We start from the raw sequence: 24,580 nt of genomic DNA, 5'->3' as shown, positions 1-24,580 counted from the left end.
GTTCACCTTAATTCCCCAATTGTCAAGCTTGTCATCTTAAATCAAACTCGAGTTAGATAACTGAAAGGAATGTTTTGAGCCCTTGTAAGTATCCCTATCGGTGTTTTCCTCTCTAGTCTGACAACCCTCTGAGATCGTTACCTCCTCCAATTCTGGCCCAATCCAATTGGCATATCCCCAATTTTTATAATAGAAACTTACTGAACAATAGGAGGTCATTCAGCCCATTATGCCTGTGCTGGCTCATTGAAAGGGTGGTCGAGTCTAGTCCCATATCCTCACTTTTTGTCCATAACTCTGAAAATTCATTATCCTCAAGTACTTGTCCCATCCCCATTTAAAATTACTTATGGAATCAGTTTCCACTACCTTTTTAGATAGACTGTTCCAGATCATTCCAAGTCGTTCATCGTCCCAACTTTGAAATATATCACCATCCCGACTTGGGAATATATCACCATTCCTCCATTGTTGCTGGATCAAAATCCAGGCATTCCCTACATAACAAACCTAGTACCTTCGCCACGTGGTTTGCAGCGATCCAAAACAGCTCACTACCATCTCTCAAGGTCAATTATGGATGGGCAATAAACACTGGCTTGTCAGTGATGCCAACATCTTGTAAATGATTAAAAAGTGAAAAGAGATTTCTCCTCATCTCCCCTCTAAATCTATTGGTAATGATTTTAAATCTACGATCACTGACTCACCAGAATAGATTTTCTCCTACTGTATCAAAACCTCGCAGCTTGAAAACCTCTACTGGATCACCCTCTCTGTTCCAAATAGAAGAGTGTTAACTTTTCCTACTTCTTACAAGCAAAGTCCCTCACTCCTGCTAACATTCTGGTAAATCACCTCTGTAACCTTTCTTAGGGATTTACGTATTTCCTGAAGTGTTTGTATCCAGAATTGTGCACAATCTCTAGTTTCATTCCCAGATCTTCCCCCCTGCATCCTGCCAAAGCTCATCTCGCCCATGAGAACCACTGCCTTCTCCCTTAACTCCATTTCCACTAACTTGCTGATCACATTGTTTAGTTCGTTCCACTCTTATCCACCCAAATATGGTCAGATCATCATCTTTCCACCTGTGTACTGTTACCTTGGGAGTCCCACAAAGGGTCTGTTCTAGTCCCTTCCTCTTTCTCACCAAATATGCTGTCTCTGTGCAACATGATCCACAGAAACGGGTCAATTTCTAAATGCATGCAGATCACACCCAGTGCTCACTGTCATGAGCCATCCGCTGTCTGTGTTACTGGTTGAGCCACAATTTCTTCCAGCTAAGGATCAGGAAGACCAAAGCCATTGTCTTTAGTCCCCATCATAAATTCTGTATCTTTTCAACTGTTACTCAGGTTAAATCACACCGCTTCCAGCCTTGGCATCTAATTGGATTCTGAGTCGTGTTTTGAGTCAATTTCCTCTCCATCACAAAGACCACTTACTTCCACCTCTGTTACACTGCTGCCTCCATCAGTCTGCTGCTGAAACTCTCATCCTTGTCATAGTTATCTGCAGTCTACCTTATATCCTTTCTTGCACCAAGACCCACACATACCTCACCTCCTTGTTTGCCTGCACTGGTGCTCAATCCCACAACATCTTCAAGGTTAAAATGTTCATTCTTAAGTTTAAAATTCAGAAAAAGCTAAAGCCCAGAGCTCTCCGTTCCTTGACAAAAACAGAATTACCTGGAAAAACTCAGCAGGTCTGGCAGCATCGGCGGAGAAGAAGAGTTGACGTTTCGAGTCCTCATGACCCTTCGACAGAACTTAAGTTCGAGTCCAAGGACTTGGACTCGAACTCAAGTTCTGTCGAAGGGTCATGAGGACTCGAAACGTCAACTCTTTTCTTCTCCGCCGATGCTGCCAGACCTGCTGAGTTTTTCCAGGTAATTCTGTTTTTGTTTTGGATTTCCAGCATCCGCAGTTTTTTTGTTTTTATCTCCGTTCCTTGAGTCTAGCCTCTAGTACATCTGCTACTCAGATGTCCCTGTCCGTTATTGGCAGCTGTATCTTCAATTGTCGAAGAATACTGTTCTAGGATTTTCTCCCCAAAACCCTGCTCTCTCCACCCTCTCCTTTGAGCCCCTCCTTAAAACCCACCTGACTAAGCTTTTCATCCTTCCTAGTATCTTACTTAACTTGGCATCCAATTTCTTTATGAAACCTCTTAGGATCCATTTTGTGATTTTTTTTCTACGTTAGAAGTGCAACATAAATAAAAGTTGTTATGGGTACCAATGACGATCCAGGAGTAGCCCATGCACCTGTGTTTTTGACTGTACGCAACAGGTCAGGTAGATGAAGATATAAAAGGAAAACATACCAAAAAACTCCTTAAAAATGAAGAACAACTTTATAGGAATGTTCTTCATCCTATATATCAGGCTGTAGTATTTTAGATTTCCAGGACCTATAAGGTTTGCATTTAATCTGCTTTAACATACAAGCAAAAGGTCAGTTAGATAAAAGCAAAATACTGCAGATGCTGAAAATCTGAAATAAAAACAGAAAATACTGGAAAAACTCAGCAGGTCTGACAGCATCGACATAGAGAGAAAGAGTTGACATTTCAAGTCCATCTGACTCTTCTTCAGAGCTCTGACACGATGGCAAGTAATCAAGTTAGCACCAAAGATCATAAGGAATAGGAGCTTGAGTAGGCCATTTGACCCCTCGAGCCTTCATCTGCCATTCAACAAGACCGCTGCTGATCTGGCTGTGGCTTTAACTCCACTTGCCTGCCTGCCCTCCATAACCCTTGACTCCCTTATTGATCAAAATATGTGTAACTCAGCCTTGATTTTATTCAATGACCCAACATTCACTGCTCTCTAGGGAAGAGAATTCCAAACTCTAATGACCCTCAGAAAGAATTTCTCCTCATCTTCATATTAAGTGGGAGACTTTTTTTTTAAAAAACTGTATCCCCTAGTTCGAGACTTCTTACAAGGGGAAACATCCTCCCTGCATCCACCATGCCAAGTCCCCTCAGGATCTTTTATGTTTCAATCAGGTCACCTCTCATCTTTCTAAACTCAAATGAGTATTGGCTTAACCTGTTCAACCTTTCCTCATAAGACAACCCTTTCATCCTAGGAATCAGCGGAATGAACCTTCTCTGAACTGCTTCCAATGCAATTATATCCTTCCTTAAGTAAGGAGAGCCAAACTACACAGTACTGCAGTCTCACTAAGGCCTTGTACAACTGTAGTTACACTTGGATAAAAGCAATAAACTGCGGCTGCTGGAAATCCAAAACAAAAACAAAAATACCTGGAAAAACTCAGCAGGTCTGGCAGCATCTGCAGAGAGGAGCACAGTTAATGTTTCGAGTCCATATGACTCTTCAAAAGAACTGAGTAAAAATAGAAGAGAGGTAAAATATAAGCTGGTTTAAGGGGGGGTTGGGACAAGTAGAGCTGGGTAGAGGGCCAGTGATAGGTGGAGATAACCAAAAGATGTCACAGACAAAAGGACAGAGGTGTTGAATGTGGTGATATTATCTAAGGAATGTGCTAATTAAAGGTAGAAAGCAGGACAAGCAAGGTACAGATAGCCCTAGTGGGGGTGAGGTGGGGTGAAGGAATCAAAAAAGTCTAAAAGGTAGAGATAAAACGATGGATGGAAATACATTTAAAAAATAATGGAAGTAGGTGGGAAAAGAAAAGGTAAAGGTGCTGGAGGCATGAATTTGTAATGAGAGGCTCTGGTGAAGTAGATTTACAAGTAAATAGGTTGGATTTTAAAATTTGCATTAGGTTATCACCTAATAAGGACTTAACTTTTCAGCTGTTATATTTCAAGGGGAGTTTAAAAGTGACAAGGCAACTTGCAAAGGTTTCATAATTAAACAAGGGAAGGTTGTTCAATTTTATTTGACCCAAAAGTAGAGACAATAGGAAAGCATGAAAGATTTTTATATTTTGGAAAAGTTGAGTTCAAAGAGGTGTTTGAGAACAATGGTATCCAAGATGAAAGGAAGGGAAGGATGTTTAGTGGAGTTGTGGCAGCTGTATGGGGGGAGATATCCTGAGACCAGCTCTGTGTTGAGGAAAAGAGTGAAACTGAAAAAGCCATCCAATGGGGCCAGAAAAGTGTGTGTCTCAGAAAGCAGGCTGTTTTCTGCACTTTCTTGAATTTCCACAGCAAAGTTGTGAGGTATACCTTCACTAAAGTGACAGCAGTTATTGCCTTGGGTAATATTACTGGGTTTTTATGGTTAAAAATCTATAAGGGAGCTGTTGCCAAGTAGGTTACTTGTGTGTTCTTGCCAAGTGGGTTTTTTGAGGAGATGTTTTGTAAAACCTTTAACTGTGTAACTTTAATCTTGTGTGCTTAAGTTTTTTTTTCCTTCTTGTTAATAAATCTTTTAATTTTAAAATCTTAAAAGTGTTGTTGGGATTCTATGCTGCTGGGATCAGTAGTTCTTTCATTTTCAAAATAAGAGAAGAAAAGGTTATGATCAGTAACACAAATTTCCCTCGAGGATTTGGCTTGCTCAGCAAATAACAACGTTGTTACGACCACAGTTGATAAGAAATCAAAAGAACAGCGATGGTATGGCTACAAACCTGACTAAGGGAGTAGTTTTGAAGGGTTCTTTTCCAGATTACAGGGAAGTATCCAATGGTGTTCCACAAGGGGTGGGTATGAGGGCCATTGCTCCTTGATACATATTAATGACCTGGATCTGGTTATACAGGGCACAATTTCAAAGTTTGCGAATGACATGAAATTCAAATGCAGGAGGAAAGCAACAGACTGCAGGTAGTCATGGACAGGCTGGCAAAAAGAGCAGACACGTGACAAATTAAATTTAATGCAGAAAATTGTGAAATGGTGCATTTTGGAAAGAAGAATAAGGAGAAGCAGTATAAATGGCATAGTCTTTAAGGAAGGGAGGGACAGGATCAGAGACCAGGGTATATGCTTACAAATCTTTCAAGGTATCAGGGCAAGATGAGAAGGCTCTTAATAAAGCATATGGGATAATCAGCCTTAGAAATAGAGACAGAATACAAAAGCAAAGTTATGCTAAAACTTTATAAAATATTGGTTGTGCTTCAGCTATACTCTATGCTAAACAAATAGAGTATAAAAATAGGGAAGTGTTATTGCAACTGTACAAGGCATTGGTGAGACTGCACCTGGAGTACTGTGCACAGTTTTGGTCCCTTTACTTGAGGAAGGATGTAGTTGCATTGGAGGCAGTTCAGAGGAGGTTCACTAGATTGATTCGAGAAATGCGAGGCTTGTCTTATGAGGAGAGGTTGAGCAGTTTAGACCTATACTCGCTAGAGTTTAGAAGGATGAGAGATCTAATTGAGGCACATAAGATACCAAAGGGGATAGACAAAGTAGACATGGAGCGGATGTTTTCCCTTGAGGGGCATTCTGGAATGGCAGGCCATAGTTTTAGGCTAAGGGGTGGTAGATTTAAATCAGAGATGAGGAGGAATTACTTTTCTCAAAGGGTCGTGAATCTTTGGAATTCACTACCTCAGAATGCAGTGGATGCTGAATAAATTTGAGGAGTAGACAGATTTTTAATTAGTAATGGGTTGAAAAGTTACGGGGAGAGGGTGGGAAATTGGAGTTGAGGCTGAAATGAGATCAGCCATGATCGTGTTGAATGGCGGGGCAAGCTCGAGGGGCTGAATTGCCTCCTCCTGCTCCTAGTTCTTATGTTCAGCTGGAGTAACTGTGTTCAATTCTGGGACTTCAATTGTGTGGAGAGACTTTAAATCAGTTTCTCTCTCCACAGCTTCTACCAAACCTGTGTACCTCCAGGATTTTCTATTTCTGTTTTTATTTTAGATTTCCAGTATCCGCTGTATTTTGTTCTCGGAGAAGCTGGGGTTGTTCACCATCGAGCAGAGGAAGCCAAGAGGAGGTGTGATAGAGATAAAAGTGATGTGCAAAATCATGAACGGTTTTGGTGGAGTAAATAAGGAGAAATGCTTTCCAATGACAGAAGGGCTTGCAATGAGATGACACAGATTTAAGGTGTTTGGCAAAAGAATCTGAGGCAATGAGAAAAATATTTTTCCACAGCAAGTTGTTGTAATCTGGAATGCACTGCCTGATGGGCTGGTGGAAAGCAGGTTCGTTGGCAGCTTTCGAAAGGACTTAGATAGATATTTTAAGCAGAAAAATCTGCAGGGCTATGGGAAAGAATAAGAGAGTAATTGCTAGCTCTACCAAACAGCAGGCACAGGCGCAAGGAGGCTATTTGGTCCATTCTGAGCTGTATAATTCTAAGATTCTGTGCTACACTGTTGCTGTATGTTGTAATTAGTAGATGAATGGTGTTTTGTACCAATATTTCATCACACATAGACATCTAAACAGCTGCAGTTGTATTTTTAAAAGGAGGTTGTAAATTCAAATCCTACAGGAATATCTTGATTCAAAGCTAGTATGCAAAGTTCACATGCTGACCAGTGTCTGACTGCCTAAGGGCTGTTTAAACTACACAAATCATATCAGATTGTTTTCCACATCATTAGTTTTTCAACTGCTTGCAAGTTTTAAATGATTTAAAAAGAAACTACATTTAGAACTGTGCAAGCAACATTTACACTACATAAGCACCAAGCAATAACCATCATAAACAAGTTCCATCTGGTTCCCTTTGACCTTTAATCACTAAGTCTCCTGCCATCAATAGAGATGTCACCCCTGGCCAAAAATTTAACTGCATCAGTCATATCAACATGGTTACAAGAGCAGGGGAGACGATGATACACTACGATGAGAGGCTCATCTACTGGCCCTTCAAACATTCTCTGGTAGCCAATGGTCCCTGTCATTTTTATGTTGAATATGCAAGCAATTCCTTAGTTTATGGCCTTTTGAAATTGTTTTGCAGGGTCATGCACACACGGTAATTTAAGGGAGCCGACCTAAGTGCAGCCTACACATCAACTTCCAAGTTGCTGTGCAGTTTAGAGGGAATATTTCTGGCAGCTACAAGGCTTAAGTCAGGCTTGTGATAAGATACTCACCACTGGCTTAGCTAGGTGAAGTTACAACGACAAGCAATCAATGCCATCCAGGACAGAGCTGAATATCCACCCGCCACTACTGGCATACTGTGGCTGCAGTATAGACATGAATTTGGCTATTTTATCTGGATGGCACTTCAAGCCCTATAACCTTTATTACAAGAGCAAGAGTAGAAAGCTTATAAGAACACCAACACTTCCAAGCTTCCCGCTAAGTCTCACACCATCCTGACTTGGACATTTGATAGAACTCTTCCTTCATTGGATCAAAATACTGGAATTTCCTTTCTAAAACAATTCTGAGTGCATAATCACCAGCAGAGCTGCAGAAAGTCAAGGCGACCCACTTCCAACATCTCAAGGCATTAACTGCAGCTTGGCCAGCAGCACCCACAGCCAGAAAACAAATGCACATAACGTATGGGGAAATCAACTGGTTACAGTGATAACCTGAAGCATTCACAAAGAATATGTTTTAAATTCATATCTTTATATATTTTTCTTAAGAAAGCTGCAGAGTGAATCATGACGATGGGAGGAAGATCAACATTCGTCAATACGTTTTTAATTTTTTTTGTTAAACATTTGATGAGCAGATTGTTACTGAAACAACATAGCACTCTGATTCTCACAAATTAGGGAAAGAGGTTTTAACAGTGACCTCATCAAGCTAGAATCACAGGAAGAGGAAATTATATGTACACAACTGCTGCTCAGTTCATGTAGATCTCCTTCTTGTCAACTAAGGACACAAAAGTAAAAGTTTTATTACCAATTCAATCTAGATTCAACATCGATTTAGAGATCGGTAGAAAGATTAGAGGGGAGATGAGGAAAACTCTTTTCACCCAGAAGGTAGTAAAGGTCTTGAAAAGCTAATAGTGGCAGAAACCCTCAACTTATTTAGAGATGTCTGTATATACACTCAAGCGCCTTAATCTGCAGGGCTACGGACCAAATGCTACAAAGTGGGATTAGGCTGTGGCGGCTTGTTTTCCAGCCAGCACAGACACTATGGGCCAAGTGGCCTCTTTCTGTGCCTTAAACTTTCTATGATTCTAACCTGTCAATTGCAACACATGCCTTGGAAGAAAAAAAACTAGCAACTTTGAATTTTTTTTTAAAGAAAGCGTATTACCTATATAAGCAGTCCATGTAATCAGCACCCTTACTGTACTCTTCCCAATATTTATGGTACATGGTCAAAATCTTTTCTTCGGAATCCAGAACTTTCTGTAAATAAAAGTACATCAAGAACATTTTATTTTGAAGGACAAAACTAGTTCCAAAATCATGAGAGCTGGATGATTTAGATGAACATAAGTGAAGTCAATATTCTAGTCAAGGGCAACTTACTTCGAAGTCTTACACCTCTGAGGAGATTTTATTTGGAGATTGTGTGGGAACTTTCACAGCACTAAGAAATACACTGACATTCTTAAGTACAACATTTGAAAGTTGTACAAAATTACTTCTGCTATTTTCATATCCTTATTTAGCTTTAAGTTGCTTTGTGGGACATTTCTTCCTGAAAACAGTTACATTTTTGGAACCAGAGAACTTACTATCTCTGTTCTACTTATTCAAAAGTTGGGTGATCCATGAAGCATCCCTCTATATTTATCTGGTGCTCTTGAGTTTTAGAGGAAAGTGGATAGACTGGTATCTCCTGTCCATGTTATTTACCAATGCATTGTTTATTGATGTGTGATGCCAGGAGTTGGAAGTGTATTGTAGATATCCACTGCATTAAAATCATGACTTCACATGATTCTGGGGTTTTTATTATATCAGAGTTGGCCACTCTATTGCCAAACCACCAGCCTGGATAGGATTTTGGTGAATGTGATGGAGGATTTAGGCCAAATGTCACCAAGAAATTCAGAAGAAACGTCTTTACCCAGACAGAAGTGAGAATATGGAATTCACAGTCTCAGGGAGTGATTGAAGCAAAAAAAACTAGGTAAGCATACAAGGAACAAGAAAATAGAGGGTTACAATGATAGATTTGGATGAGGGAAGATGAGAGAAGTGGAGAATGAACACTGGTACTGTACAGACAAAATATCAATGGGCCAAATGGTCTGTTTGTGCTGTATGTCCTAAGTTTCATTAAAAAAGCAGTATTCTGTACTCTATATGTAATATAATGGTTCTCAGAGTGGAAAGGTGAAAACTAGCTGCATTATCACAATAGTAAATATTTCCAGTTGACTCCTTTCAGAAAAATTAGCATGACATGGCTTCTGGTTTGGTAAAATAGAAAATTTCTACCCTATATTTTTCTGCATCAATTAAGAACACTGAAAAATATGTTTTCGCGATTCAGATTTATATTTTCCAGCAGTCCAAGATATAAAAATATTAAGGTGGCTTTCAGCTTAACTGCTTCAGTAAGCTCTACACTAAACAATGATGGAACACAGATTTCTGTGATTGGGGCAAGGTCCCCATCTTCAACACTTGATCAAGAGAAAGGGACAGATTAGACATTTGTCCATGAAGGAATGGAGCAAAGACAATAAGCATCTTCTATTCAAATCCCAGGGCAGAAATCAGTAATGGAAAGCATGGCAAAGGGTGCTAAGTGAAGCATATCAATTGCTGTGCAATATCCCAAACAATGACCGCGCAGATAAGTTTAACTCGGCTTACACCAGCTAATTCAGCATTGACAAGAGATTGACCTCGAGACTCTTTGGTCCATAGCGTTTAAGTGTGGAACTGGAAAAAATAATGTTACCGACTGATGATGTTAGTTCATCTAGTAAGTACAATTTTTAAAAAGGTATCCCCATTAGCAAAACTCCTTGTTTGAAAGGGAAACTATTGAATACCCACTTTTGAACAGTTCTGGGTGGTTGCAGGAAAAGTACTGACTCGCATCATTGAATATTTGATTGTGATCCTATTTGGACTGTAAAAGTATCATATGTGGAACACAACCAACCATGTTAAATAACGTAGACTGGAAGTTTAGATATATTGGTATTTTCCTTCAATTACCTTTGAGGGTCTTTAACAAAATTAAAGTTCTATTTATGGGTATTCACTTCCTAAGGGAAGTTAAATTGCAGAATTCACCCGTGGGGGCAAGTTCCAGTGTGGATGGACCCAGAAAATTGTGCACCTGGAGGCATCACTGGTCTCAGTGATGTAATTAGAATTTCAGAGGGAGGGCAGCAGAGGAGGAGCTGACAACTTGCATGCTTCCAATTAATCGCTTGTTGAGCTCATTTTAGAATATAGGGAGCAACAATTAATTTTCACATGGCAGGCATGAGGAACACAATATCTGGAACATGTTTGAGCATAGCTATTGGGAACACATCAGGTAGCCATTAGTGCTTATGACTGTAGTGTGAAAAGAGTGTTTAAAAGGGGAGATTTAAACCCAGTTGCTCGTGTAGGGGCAGAGAGTTGTCACCACTTGAGGCAAGTGGCTTGATTTTAACGAATGTGAGGCTGCTGCAATCTGTGGTCACCTCAAACATTCCTGCTTGGTCTACCTTGCAGGAGCTCTTCTTCCAGAGATGGGAAGATTTACAGCTTTCCTGTCTGCCACAGCCTCAATCAGGGCCACAAAGGAGGCATCAGAAATTGGGGAGGGGTTGGATCGTCAGGAATGTTTCCCAAACCAATGCTGGCCCTCTACTCTCCTTGTTCCAAAGGCAACAATGAGAGTGGTGACTGCTGCAGGCTGCCTTTTAAATGATCCCTCCATGCTTATCTCCTGCCTGCACCCAATGCCCCTAACTGGGTGCTGAATTTGGCTACTGACCAATGAGTGGCTGATGCTTTGAAAATTGCATTGTCTTTCTGATGCTGACATGGTGTGGGGTCAGGACTCATGTTTTAGGTGTTGGGTTCCCAATCCTGGAATGAAAATTTGGCCCATCATTCCTTTCTTGCTCTATACTCCATATACAGTATGCAGACATGTGAAAGTCTGCAGTAAAGTTCACCAAAGTGAAGATGTACCTTGTACAAATGTTGGACGTGATTTTCCAGAAAAATTTTTGTTTCCGTGTAGAGTCGTTCTCCCAGAGGTTCTGGGTAGGCAACACACAAAGCATAAATGTCTCTGAATAGAACATTAAGGACAGTGAGGGGAAAATAGTGAACAAAACAGGTTTAATATCAAAAGTAAATCTTAAAAATTCTATTAATGATTCATTGAGACACAAACTAAACTAAATTGCTACTGTATGAAGCAGGCCGACATGCCTCAGAATGGAATTCTTTCCCAGGCAAAAAGAGCCCGTATACAAAAGATACATAAAAATAAACAATTTTTATTGCTTTAAAAAAAAGTGCTATCTATATTTGAGTCAATGTAGTATTTTCACAACTTATTCCGCAATGGAGTTATTTTTATGGTTTTAACCACATATGGTTTAGCTGATAAACATCAATTAGTTATTTGCACTAATAATCCCTCTTCTCAGTATGTACAATATTTTCATATTACATGAAAATTTATGAACTGTGTTAATTAAATCCTTGCCAGTTGTACTCGGAGTTTTCAATACACTCATAACAAAGTTAATAATCATTTTATTATTTTCAATCAAATGGATCACTACCTGAACTATTTATGACTTTGACCTTTACAGGCTATTATTTTTCACAAATTACCCACACACAGTTAAATATGAAGTAGCAATAGCATTGTACTAATTATAATGCCAGGCCATATATAGAGTATTGCCTTAGGATGTTAATGTAAATAGCATGTCACATTTCTCTCATATTATTTTGTTTTTCTTCATCACAAATTCTGCTGGGCTTTCAAATGTTGTTTTATCTCCAAAAGGGATACTGTGCATTCTGTTTTCCAATTTAGCAATGAAAGAGGCTTTCTGCTTCTAAATATCAACCACATTTCTTTCATGCAATCCATGTAATACAGAATTTCAGTGAAAAATGAAGCACTAATTGTTCAGCAGGTTACAAGTATTTTAACAGTAAAGATCTAACAGAGAAGGTTGATAAGGGAAATGCTGTTAATGTGGTGTATATGGAGTTGCAAAAGGCATTTGACAGAGTGCCACATAACAGACTTGAAATCAAAATTCTAGGGCATGGAATGAAAGGGAAAGTAGGGACTTGGATAAGAAATTGGCTGAGTGACAGGAAACAGAGTAGTGATAAATGGTTGTTTTTCAGATTGGAGGAAGGTTTGTAGTGGAGTTCCCGAAGGGTCAGTGTTGGGATCCTGATATATATATTAATGACCTAGACTGTGGTGTGCAGGGCATGATTTTAAAATTTGCAGATGATACAAAATTTGGAAACGTTGTCAACTGTGATGAGGATAGTTCTGAACTTCAAAAGGACATAGGCATGTTGGTGGATTGGGCAGACAAGTGGCAGATGAAATTCAATGCAGAGAAGTGTGGGGTGATTCATTTTGGTTGGAAGAATATGGTGAGACAGTACAAAATAAAGGGAGAGGCTCCAAAGGAGGTGCAGGAACAAAGGGTCGTCGGTGTACATGTATACAGGTCATTGAAGATGGCAAGGCATGTTGAGACCCCAGATAATAAAGCAAACAGTGTCTTAGGGTTTAATAATAGGGGCATTGAGTACAAGAGTAAGGAGGTCATGTTGAACTTGTAAAAGAAACTAGTTAGGCCTCAATAGAGTACTACATCTAGTTCTGGGCACCATACGTGAAGAAGAGTGTGATGGCATTGAGTCATCAACGTGTACAGCACAGAAAAAAGCCTGTCAGCCCATTGAGTCTGCGCCGGTCAAACAAGTACCTAACTATTCTAATCCCATTTTCCAGCACTAGGCCCATAGCCTTGTATGCCATGGCATTGCAAGTGCACATCTAAAAATGCTTCTTAAATGTTATGAGGGTTTCTGCCTCCACCAACCTTTCAGGCAATGAGTTCCAGGTTCCCACCACTCTCTGGGTGAAAAAATACTTCCTCACATCCCCTCTAAACCTCCTGCCCCTTACCTTAAATCTATGCCCCCTGGTTATTGATCCCTCCACCAAGGGGAAATGTTCCTTCCTGTCTACCCTATCTATGCCCCTGAATTTTATACATCTCAATCACGCTCCCCCCGCCTCAATCTCCTCTGCTCCAGGGAAAATAACCCCAGTCTATCCAATCTCTATTCATAACAAAAACTCTCCAGCCCAGGCAACATCCTGGTAAATCTCCCCTGCAATCTCCCTAGTGCAATCACATCCTTCCTATATTGCGGGTACCAGAACTGTACGTTAATACTCTAGCTGTGGCCTAACCAGCATTTTATACAGTTCCAGCATAACCTCCCTGCTCTTATATTCTATGGCTTGGCTAATAAAGGCAAGTATCCCATATGCCTTCTTAACCACCTTATCCCGCTACCTTAAGGGACCAGTGGACATGCACACCAAGGTACCTCTGATCCTCGGTACTTCCCAGGGTCCTACCGTTCATCGTGTATTCCCGTGCTTTGTTCATCAAGCCCAAGTGCATCACTTCATGCTTATCCAGATTAAATTCCATTTGCCGCTGATCAGCCCATCCGACCAGCCCGTCTATATCCTCCTGTAATCTAAGGCTGTCCTGCTCACTATTTACCACCCCACCAATTTTTGTGTCATCCACGAACTTACTGATCAACCCGCCTACATTCAAGTCTAAATCATTTATATATACCATAAACAGAAAGGGACCCAACACCAATCCCTGTGGAACCCCACTGGACACAGTCACAAAAACACCCCTTGACCATCACCCTCTGCTTCCTGCCACTCAGCCAATTCAATCCTGCCATTGGAGAGAATACAGAGGAGATTCACATGAATGATTCCAGAGAGAAAGAACTGTAGCTATGAGGATAGATTGGAGGGGTTGGGACTCTTTTCCTTGGAGAAAAGAAGGCTGAAAGGAGACTTGATAGAGGTATTCAAGATCCTGAGGGGTATGGATAGGATAAATAGTGATAAACTGTTCCCTTTCAGGAGAACATCAAGAACTAGAGGGCATAGATTCAAAATAATTGGCAAAAGGAGTAAATGTGATGTGAGGAAAAAATGTTTTCAGCCAGAGGGTGGTTGAAGTCTGGAATGAGCTTCCTGAGAGGGTGGTGGAGGCAGGTTTGATCAATGTGTTCAAAAGGAAATTGGATTGCTACCTGAAAAGGTGTAATGTGCAGGTTACAAGGATAAAGCAGGGGGTGGGACTAGGTGGAATGCTCTTTCAGAGAGCCAGTGCAGACTTGAAGGGCCAAATGGCCACCTCCTGCACTGTAAAGATTCTGTGATATTATTGATGCTTGTTGTTTGCAGGAGATTGTGTTCCAAATTTCTACTACCCTCTGCGTGAATAAGTGTTTCCTAATTTCATTCCTGAAAGGCTGCTCTAATTTTAAAATTATGACCCTGGTCCTAGTCTCTACAAATTACTGAAATAGTTTCTTCCAATCTACCTTACCTGTTCCCCTTAACATATTGAAAACTTAAATGAAATCACCCCTTAACCTGAAACTTGATGGCATACAACCTGTTTGCTTAATTTCTCCTCATAAACACAGTTTAACCCTTAGAATCCAGGTATCATTCTAGGAAATCTATACTGCACTCCCTCTAAGGCCAATACATTCTTCCTAAGGTGCAGTGCTCCAGGGCTTTGTAGGGCTGAAGCATAACTTCTACCTCATTGTATCCCATTACTATAAATATAAAGGCCAGCATTCCATGAGCCTTTTTAATTATTCTGTATTCATTCATGATATTTTAATGATATGTGTACTCAAATTCTCTTTGAACCTCCACCGTTTCTAACTTCTCACCATTTAGAAAACACACTATTAAATTTAGGTTCAAACCTCACATTTGCCTACATTAAAATCTATTTGTCATGGTATTCCCTTTCACTTAAATTCATCCATCTCCCCCTTTGTTGTTTTATGCTTCCATCTATGATGTCACCTTTGTGTCATCACAAATTTAGGTATGTGAATTCCTACTGAACCATCTAAATTGTTAACAACTATAGTAGTATTATATAGTATACTATGGTATAATAATGATACATTAGTTGAGGCCCTAACACAGAACTTTACAAATCAGATCCAGCCAATTAGAGAACCTGCCCATTATCCTTACTCTGTCTCCTTCCTCTCTGCCAATTTCCTAACTTGGTCAAATCCATGAGCAATAATTTTAGTTCACAGTCATTTATGAGGGACTAGATCAAATACCTTCTGGAATTCCATATAAACAACATCCATAGACATTCCCCTGTCTACTACTTTTGTCACTTCTTCAAAAACTTAGTCAGGACTCTCAGGCATGATCTACCCTTCACAAATCCATGCTGGCTATCTCTGATCAGCTGAAAATTTTTAAAAAGTGTTCAGTCACTTATCTTGAATTACTGACTCTAGCCATTTCCCAACAGCAGATGGTAGGTTAGCTGATCCATAATTCCCTGGTTTCCCTCTCCCTTAAATAGCAGGCTAATTGGGAATTTTGAATGAAGAAATAAAAACTTATGAAGTAAAATTTAGGTATAATTTCCCCTTTCAGTATTATTGACTTAGACATTTACAGCACAGGAAGCCATTCGGCCCTTCGTGTCCGTGCTGGTCAACAAAGATCTGACTACACTAATCCCATTTTCCAGCGCTTGGCCCATAGCCCTGGAGGCTATGGCAATGCCAATGAATATCGAAATACTTCTTAAGTGTTACGAGAGTTTCTGACTCGACCACCCGTTCAGACAGTGAGTTCCATACTTTCACCACCCTCTGGATGAAAATATTTCTCAACTCCCTTCCTAGCCTTCTACCTCTTACCTTAAATCTATGCCCTCTGGTTATTGACCCCTCTACTAATGGAAAAAGTGCCTTCTTATCCACCCTATCTATATCTCTCAATCTTATACACCTCTATCAGGTCCCTCCTCAACCTCTGCTGCTCCAAGGAAAGCGACCCCGCCCTATCCAATCTTTCCTCAGACCCTCCATGTAGCAAAATCACCAACAGAAATACACTTCAGAATATATTTACAACATCAGAGATTGGCTTTTGAAAGCTAAATGATAAACAGCTTTTAAATACAATATCGTTTCAATTTTAGAAATAAGTTTTTGACTTGTTTTGTTTCAGTTTCAGTAATGGTATGATTGAGCTCATTTGAAAACATAAGGGAAATGGCACCAAATTTGGTTCCTAAAAACAAAACGATGAGCAACTGCATGCTATGGAGCAGTACCAGTATTAAATAAGCCCAAAAATATAGTATTTATGGGAAAAACCCTCATAAACCAATGACCAATTAGCAACAGTATAATCAAGTTGTTAAAGCAAATACACATGACTGTAACAGATATATTTGTAAGAGCAGAAGCAAAAAATGCAGTAGACCAAATGGCCCCTCAAGCCTGCTCTGCTATTCAATACGATCATGGCTGATCTTCTGCCTCAACTCTGTTTCCTGCCCACTCCCCATATCCCTTAGTTCCAAGAAACCAAAGATCTGCCTATTCATAAACAGAAACAGAAAACGTTGGAGAAACTCAGCAGGTCAGGCTGCATCTGTGGAAAGAGAAACAGAGTTAACGTTTTGAGTCCAATGTGACTTCTTTGGAACAGTCTATTCAGCCTTAATTATATTAAGGAGCACTCAGAACCTTCTAGGATACAGATTCCAAAGATTCACAACTGTTTGCATGAAGTTTGCTGATGAAATCAATGAGGACAAAAATTCTTGCCAAACAAATATTATCTCTGGCACTATTGGGATCCCTTACAGTTGCTGGGATTGCCATTTTGGTAATACCCAACCACTTTCTGATAACCAAATATTTTGCATAAATTTAAAATGCTGAAATCATGCTGAAAACTACAATTCTTTCATTTGGCCATTAAGGAATGAAGGATACGAGAACCGGTCATTCCAGGTAGATCTCTCAACATAATCCAGCATGACAACTGCTCTGATTGTTGTCAGGAGTTTGTTCCATGTTTCATCAAAATCCACCACACGTGGTTTCAGGGACATTGTACGGCTTCGCTTGAAAAAGAAACAACATTGTAATTATCTTTTGAAAAATTGATCTGAAATTAATGCCATCAAAAATGTTACACTATGATAAGAAAACATTTCATAAAGCAATGCGAAAACAAGTTAACAGTCAGTTAAATGGTGATCAATCAGGATGCTGCCTTTTGAAACAAAGTAGAAGGGAGATGAAAGGGTGGAAGGATTTGAGGCAGTTGTGGTGGTACAGAGTGAAACAGGGATTAGGAAATATGGAGGAGATTGGGCGGGGGGGGGGGGGGGGTGTCCCTCGGGCAGGAAAAGAGGTGAGATGGAGGGAGACGGGGTCGGGTAGGGGGGGTGTGTGGAGATGAAAGTCGAGGGAGATGAAAGGGCGAGGGAGAAGCAGGGTAAGAGTGAGAAGGTGGGGCTGGAGGTCGGTGAGGGAGTTGAAGGGGGGGGAAGAAGAGTGAGGAGGGGACGGAGAGGAGAGGAGGGGAGGGGAGGGAGAGAGGGGAGGGGAGGGTGGGGAGGGAGGGGAGGGAGGGAGGGGAGGGAGAGAGGGGAGGGAGAGAGGGGAGGGAGAGGTGGGGAGGGAGGGAGAGAGGGGGAAGGAGGGGAGGGTGGGTAAGAGTGGGGAGGGAGGAGAGGGTGGGTAAGAGTGGGGAGGGAGGAGAGGGTGGGTAAGAGTGGGGAGGGAGGAGAGGGTGGGTAAGAGTGGGGAGGGAGGAGAGGGTGGGTAAGAGTGGGGAGGGAGGAGAGGGTGGGTAAGAGTGGGGAGGGAGGAGAGGGTGGGTAAGAGTGGGGAGGGAGGAGAGGGTGGGTAAGAGTGGGGAGGGAGGAGAGGGTGGGTAAGAGTGGGGAGGGAGGAGAGGGTGGGTAAGAGTGGGGAGGGAGGAGAGGGTGGGTAAGAGTGGGGAGGGAGGAGAGGGTGGGTAAGAGTGGGGAGGGAGGAGAGGGTGGGTAAGAGTGGGGAGGGAGGAGAGGGTGGGTAAGAGTGGGGAGGGAGGAGAGGGTGGGGAGGGAGGAGAGGGTGGGTAAGAGTGGGGAGGGAGGAGAAGGTGGGTAAGAGTGGGGAGAGAGGAGAGGGTGGGTAAGTGTGGAAGACTGGGGAGGGAGAGTGGGGAGGGGAGGGAGGGAGAGTGGGGAGGGGAGGGAGGGAGAGTGGGGAGGGGAGGGGAGGGAGAGTGGGGAGGGGAGGAGAGGGAGGGAGAGTGGGGAGGGGAGGAGAGGGGAGGGGGGGAGAGTGGGGAGGGGGAACGGGGAGGGGAGGGAGAACGGGGAGGGGAGGGAGAACGGGGAGGGGAGGGAGAACGGGGAGGGGAGGGAGAACGGGGAGGGGAGGGAGAACGGGGAGGGGAGGGAGAACGGGGAGGGGAGGGAGAACGGGGAGGGGAGGGAGAACGGGGAGGGGAGGGAGAACAGGGAGGGGAGGGGTGGCAGGGACGGAGAATGGGGGGCAGGGAGGAAGAATGGGGAGGGCAGGGAGGGAGAATGGGGAGGGCAGGGAGGGAGAATGGGGAGGGCAGGGAGGGAGGGAGAATGGGGAGGGCAGGGAGGGAGGGAGAATGGGGAGGGCAGGGAGGGAGGGAGAATGGGGAGGGCAGGGAGGGAGGGAGAATGGGGAGGGCAGGGAGGGAGGGAGAATGGGGAGGGCAGGGAGGGAGGGAGAATGGGGAGGGCAGGGAGGGAGAATGGGGAGGGGAGGGAGGGGGAATGGGGAGGGCAGGGAGGGATGGAGGGAGGGAGAATGGGGAGGGCAGGAAGGGAGGGAGAATGGGGAGGGCAGGGAGGGAGGGAGGGAGAATGGGGAGGGCAGGGAGGGAGGGAGGGAGAATGGGGAGGGCAGGGAGGGAGAATGGGGAGGGCAGGGAGGGAGAATGGGGAGGGCAGGGAGGGAGAATGGGGAGGGCAGGGAGGGAGGGGGGGAGGGCAGGGAGGGAGGGGGGGAGGGAGAATGGGGAGGGCAGGGAGGGAGAATGGGGAGGGCAGGGAGGGAGGGAGGGAGAATGGGGAGGGCAGGGAGGGAGAATGGGGAGGGCAGGGAGGGAGGGAGAATGGGGAGGGCAGGGAGGGAGGGAGAATGGGGAGGGCAGGCAGGGAGGGAGAATGGGGAGGGCAGGCAGGGAGGGAGGGAGGGAGAATGGGGAGGGCAGGCAGGGAGGGAGGGAGGGAGAATGGGGAGGGCAGGCGGGGAGGGCAGGCGGGGAGGGAGGGAGGGAGGGAGAATGGGGAGGGCAGGGAGGGAGAATGGGGAGGGCAGGGAGGGAGGGAGGGAGGGCAGGGAGAGGGAGGGAGAATGGGGAGGGCAGGGAGGGAGGGCAGGGAGGGAGGGCAGGGAGGGAGGGCAGGGAGGGAGAATGGGGAGGGCAGGGAGGGAGGGAGGGAGGGCAGGGAGAGGGAGGGAGAATGGGGAGGGCAGGGAGGGAGGGCAGGGAGGGAGAATGGGGAGGGCAGGGAGGGAGAATGGGGAGGGCAGGGAGGGAGGGAGGGAGAATGGGGAGGGCAGGGAGGGAGGGAGAATGGGGAGGGCAGGGAGGGAGGGAGGGAGAATGGGGAGGGGGGAGGGAGGGGGGGAGGGAGGGAGAATGGGGAGGGGAGGGAGGGAGGGAGAATGGGGAGGGGAGGGAGGGAGGGAGAATGGGGAGGGCAGGGAGGGAGGGAGGGAGGGAGAATGGGGAGGGCAGGGAGGGAGGGAGAATGGGGAGGGGAGGGAGGGAGGGAGAATGGGGAGGGGAGGGAGGGAGGGAGAATGGGGAGGGGAGGGAGGGAGGGAGAATGGGGAGGGCAGGGAGGGAGGGAGGGAGGGAGGGAGAATGGGGAGGGCAGGGAGGGAGGGGGGGAGGGCAGGCAGGGAGGGGGGGGGGAGGGCAGGCAGGGAGGGGGGGGGAGGGCAGGCAGGGAGGGGGGGGGGGAGGGCAGGCAGGGAGGGGGGGGAGGGCAGGCAGGGAGGGGGGGGGAGGGCAGGCAGGGAGGGGGGGGGAGGGCAGGCAGGGAGGGGGGGAGGGCAGGCAGGGAGGGGGGGGAGGGCAGGCAGGGAGGGGGGGAGGAATGGGGAGGGAGAATGGGGAGGGAGGGGAGGGAGAATGGGGAGGGAGGGGAGGGAGAATGGGGAGGGAGGGGAGGGAGAATGGGGAGGGAGGGGAGGGAGAATGGGGAGGGAGGGGAGGGAGAATGGGGAGGGAGGGGAGGGAGAATGGGGAGGGAGGGGAGGGAGAATGGGGAGGGAGGGGAGGGAGAATGGGGAGGGAGGGGAGGGAGAATGGGGGGGAAATGGGGAGGGCAGGGAGGGAGGGGAGGGAGAATGGAGAGGGCAGGGAGGGAGGGGGGGGAGAATGGAGAGGGCAGGGAGGGAGGGGGGGAGAATGGAGAGGGCAGGGAGGAGAATGGAGAGGGCAGGGAGGGAGGGGAGGGAGAATGGAGAGGGCAGGGAGGGAGGGGGGAGGGAGAATGGAGAGGGCAGGGAGGGAGGGGGGGGGAGAATGGAGAGGGCAGGGAGGGAGGGGGGGGGAGAATGGAGAGGGCAGGGAGGGAGGGGAGGGAGAATGGAGAGGGCAGGGAGGGAGGGGAGGGAGAATGGAGAGGGCAGGGAGAGTGGCGAGGGGGGGAGGGAGAGTGGCGAGGGGGGGAGGGAGAGTGGCGAGGGGGGGAGGGAGAGTGGCGAGGGGGGGAGGGAGAGTGGCGAGGGGGGGAGGGAGAGTGGCGAGGGGGGGAGGGAGAGTGGCGAGGGGGGGAGGGAGAGTGGCGAGGGGGGGAGGGAGAGTGGCGAGGGGGGGAGGGAGAGTGGCGAGGGGGGGAGGGAGAGTGGCGAGGGGGGGAGGGAGAGTGGCGAGGGGGGGAGGGAGAGTGGCGAGGGGGGGAGGGAGAGTGGCGAGGGGGGGAGGGAGAGTGGCGAGGGGGGGAGGGAGAGTGGCGAGGGGGGGAGGGAGAGTGGCGAGGGGGGGAGGGAGAGTGGCGAGGGGGGGAGGGAGAGTGGCGAGGTTGGGAGGGAGAGTGGCGAGGTTGGGAGGGAGAGTGGCGAGGGGGGAGGGAGAGTGGCGAGGGGGGAGGGAGAGTGGCGAGGGGGGGAGGGAGAGTGGCGAGGGGGGGAGGGAGAGTGGCGAGGGGGGGAGGGAGAGTGGCGAGGGGGGGAGGGAGAGTGGCGAGGGGGGAGGGAGAGTGGCGAGGGTGGGAGGGAGAGTGGCGAGGTTGGGAGGGAGAGTGGCGAGGTGGGGAGGGAGAGTGGCGAGGGGGGGAGGGAGAGTGGCGAGGGGGGGAGGGAGAGTGGCGAGGGGGGGAGGGAGAGTGGCGAGGGGGGGAGGGAGAGTGGCGAGGGGGGGAGGGAGAGTGGCGAGGGGGGGAGGGAGAGTGGCGAGGGGGGGAGGGAGAGTGGCGAGGGGGGGAGGGAGAGTGGCGAGGGGGGGAGGGAGAGTGGCGAGGGGGGGAGGGAGAGTGGCGAGGGGGGGAGGGAGAGTGGCGAGGGGGGGAGGGAGAGTGGCGAGGGGGGGAGGGAGAGTGGCGAGGGGGGGAGGGAGAGTGGCGAGGGGGGGAGGGAGAGTGGCGAGGGGGGGAGGGAGAGTGGCGAGGGGGGGAGGGAGAGTGGCGAGGGGGGGAGGGAGAGTGGCGAGGGGGGGAGGGAGAGTGGCGAGGGGGGGAGGGAGAGTGGCGAGGGGGGGAGGGAGAGTGGCGAGGGGGGGAGGGAGAGTGGCGAGGGGGGGAGGGAGAGTGGCGAGGGGGGGAGGGAGAGTGGCGAGGAGGGGAGGGAGAGTGGCGAGGGGGGGAGGGAGAGTGGCGAGGGGGGGAGGGAGAGTGGCGAGGGGGGGAGGGAGAGTGGCGAGGGGGGGAGGGAGAGTGGCGAGGGGGGGAGGGAGAGTGGCGAGGGGGGGAGGGAGAGTGGCGAGGGGGGGAGGGAGAGTGGCGAGGGGGGGAGGGAGAGTGGCGAGGGGGGGAGGGAGAGTGGCGAGGGGGGGAGGGAGAGTGGCGAGGGGGGGAGGGAGAGTGGCGAGGGGGGGAGGGAGAGTGGCGAGGGGGGGAGGGAGAGTGGCGAGGGGGGGAGGGAGAGTGGCGAGGGGGGGAGGGAGAGTGGCGAGGGGGGGAGGGAGAGTGGCGAGGGGGGGAGGGAGAGTGGCGAGGGGGGGAGGGAGAGTGGCGAGGGGGGGAGGGAGAGTGGCGAGGGGGGGAGGGAGAGTGGCGAGGGGGGGAGGGAGAGTGGCGAGGGGGGGAGGGAGAGTGGCGAGGGGGGGAGGGAGAGTGGCGAGGGGGGGAGGGAGAGTGGCGAGGGGGGGAGGGAGAGTGGCGAGGGGGGGAGGGAGAGTGGCGAGGGGGGGAGGGAGAGTGGCGAGGGGGGGAGGGAGAGTGGCGAGGGGGGGAGGGAGAGTGGCGAGGGGGGGAGGGAGAGTGGCGAGGGGGGGAGGGAGAGTGGCGAGGGGGGGAGGGAGAGTGGCGAGGGGGGGAGGGAGAGTGGCGAGGGGGGGAGGGAGAGTGGCGAGGGGGGGAGGGAGAGTGGCGAGGGGGGGAGGGAGAGTGGCGAGGGGGGGAGGGAGAGTGGCGAGGGGGGGAGGGAGAGTGGCGAGGGGGGGAGGGAGAGTGGCGAGGGGGGGAGGGAGAGTGGCGAGGGGGGGAGGGAGAGTGGCGAGGGGGGGAGGGAGAGTGGCGAGGGGGGGAGGGAGAGTGGCGAGGGGGGGAGGGAGAGTGGCGAGGGGGGGAGGGAGAGTGGCGAGGGGGGGAGGGAGAGTGGCGAGGGGGGGAGGGAGAGTGGCGAGGGGGGGAGGGAGAGTGGCGAGGGGGGGAGGGAGAGTGGCGAGGGGGGGAGGGAGAGTGGCGAGGGGGGGAGGGAGAGTGGCGAGGGGGGGAGGGAGAGTGGCGAGGGGGAGAGGGAGAGTGGCGAGGGGGGAGGGAGAGTGGCGAGGGAGGGGGAGGGAGGGGAGGGAGAATGGGGAGGGGAGGGAGAATGGGGAGGGCAGGGAGGGAGGGAGAGTGGGTAGGGAATGGGGAGGTGGCGAAGGAGACTGGCGAGGCAGAGTGGCGAGGGAGGGGGAGGCAGAGTGGCGAGGGAGGGGGAGGCAGAGTGGCGAGGGAGGGGGAGGCAGAGTGGCGAGGGAGGGGGAGGCAGAGTGGCGAGGGAGGGGGAGGCAGAGTGGCGAGGGAGGGGGAGGGAGAATGGCGAGGGGGGAGGTGGGGGAGAATGGCGAGGGGGGAGGTGGGGGAGAATGGCGAGGGGGGAGGTGGGGGAGAGTGGCGAGGGGGGAGGTGGGGGAGAGGGGAGAGGGATTGTGGGGAGAGGGGGTGGGGGGGGAGGTGAGAGGAGGAGGAGGACGCGGGGGGCATTATTATTTCCGAGCTGATGACTCTGACCTGCCCTGAGGCTCCCTCACTCCGGACTCCGGCTCTGATTCCCCGGGTGGCAGCCCCGGCCCCCGGCCTGTCCGGGCTCTCAGTGTCCCCCCCCCCACTGAGTGACCGGCCTGGAGGACACAGGCCTGGAGCCTGCTCCCACGACCAGAGACAGCCGGCGGCCCTGCGGCCTCTCCGCTCAGGCTCAGATCGAAGCCGCCGAGTCACCGTTAAAGTAGCGCCGGCCGGCCAGGGGCCGAAAGGCCGCTTCCCGGTGGCCGAGAGCGGACAGCCGGCTCCGGCTGACAGACACGGGAGAGGCCGGCCCGGCGCTAGAGCAGGAACTAGAACCAGGCCAAACCCAACCGGCGACATCGCCCACCCAATCCCCGCTTCTCACCGTCCGAGCCCGGCCTCAACTTTATCGCCTGCGCTGAATCCACGGCGGCCGCTCGGCTCCCGGACGGGGCTAATCCCAGCAGCGTGTGTACGGCAGCCGGGGCACTCAAACTGAGAGAGAGAGAGAGCGAGCGACCCCTGGCCGCCTGGGGATCCGGATCAGCCACACACTGACTCACACTGACTCCGGATCACACTCACTCTGGATCAACCTCTCATCACAGTCACCCTGGATCACACTGACTCTGAATCAATCTCTCATCACATTCAATCTGGATCACACTGACTCTGAATCAATCTCTCATCACATTCACTCTGGATCACACTGACTCTGAATTACACTGACTGGGTCAACGTCTCATCACACTGGCTCTGGCTCACACTGACTCTGAATCAATCTCTCATCACACTCACTCTGGATCACATTGATTCTGGATCAACCTCATCACACACACGCTGGAACACTGACTCTGAATCAACCTCTCATCACATTCACCCTGGATCACACTGACTCTGAATCAATCTCTCATCACACTCACTCTGGATCACACTGTCTCTGAATCAACCTCTCATCACACTCACCCTGGATCACATTGACTCTGGATCAACCTCTCATCACAGTCACCATGGATCACATTGACTCTGGATCAACCTCTCATCACACTCATTCTGGATCACATTGATTCTGGATCAACCTCATCACACTCACTCTGGAACACACTAATGCTGGATCAACCTCTCATCACACCAACTCCAGATCACACTGAATTCAGATCACACTGACTCTGAATCAACCTCTCATCACATTGAATCTGGATCACACTGACACCAGATCAATGTCTCATCACACTGACTCCA

At 48.7% G+C, this 24,580-nt stretch overlaps 1 protein-coding gene across 4 annotated transcripts in view; it reads right to left on the bottom strand.

The window, feature by feature from the left end:
• The window catches only part of cul2 (cullin 2), a 77,164-nt gene extending 53,088 nt beyond the window's left edge, over positions 1 to 24,076 (bottom strand). The window contains exons 1-4 of one of the 4 annotated variants that reach the window (XM_041183878.1): positions 23,724 to 24,076; positions 16,914 to 17,039; positions 11,001 to 11,103; positions 8,158 to 8,252 (exon numbers count right to left, since the gene is read on the bottom strand). In XM_041183878.1, the coding sequence (XP_041039812.1) occupies positions 8,158 to 8,252; positions 11,001 to 11,103; positions 16,914 to 17,032 (317 nt within the window). In that variant the 5' untranslated portion in view covers positions 17,033 to 17,039; positions 23,724 to 24,076. Of the gene's footprint in view, positions 1 to 8,157; positions 8,253 to 11,000; positions 11,104 to 16,913; positions 17,045 to 23,723 lie in introns of all 4 variants that reach the window. The other 3 variants (XM_041183877.1, XM_041183880.1, XM_041183879.1) reach the window with 3 other exon arrangements.
• Positions 24,077 to 24,580: the final 504 nt, after the last annotated feature.

Source organism: Carcharodon carcharias, chromosome 3, assembly GCF_017639515.1.
Source record: "Carcharodon carcharias isolate sCarCar2 chromosome 3, sCarCar2.pri, whole genome shotgun sequence".
Classification (NCBI taxonomy): Eukaryota; Metazoa; Chordata; class Chondrichthyes; order Lamniformes; family Lamnidae; genus Carcharodon; species Carcharodon carcharias.
The sequence above is the reverse complement of the archived record's forward strand: the minus strand, read 5'-3'. Positions and strand labels throughout refer to the sequence as shown.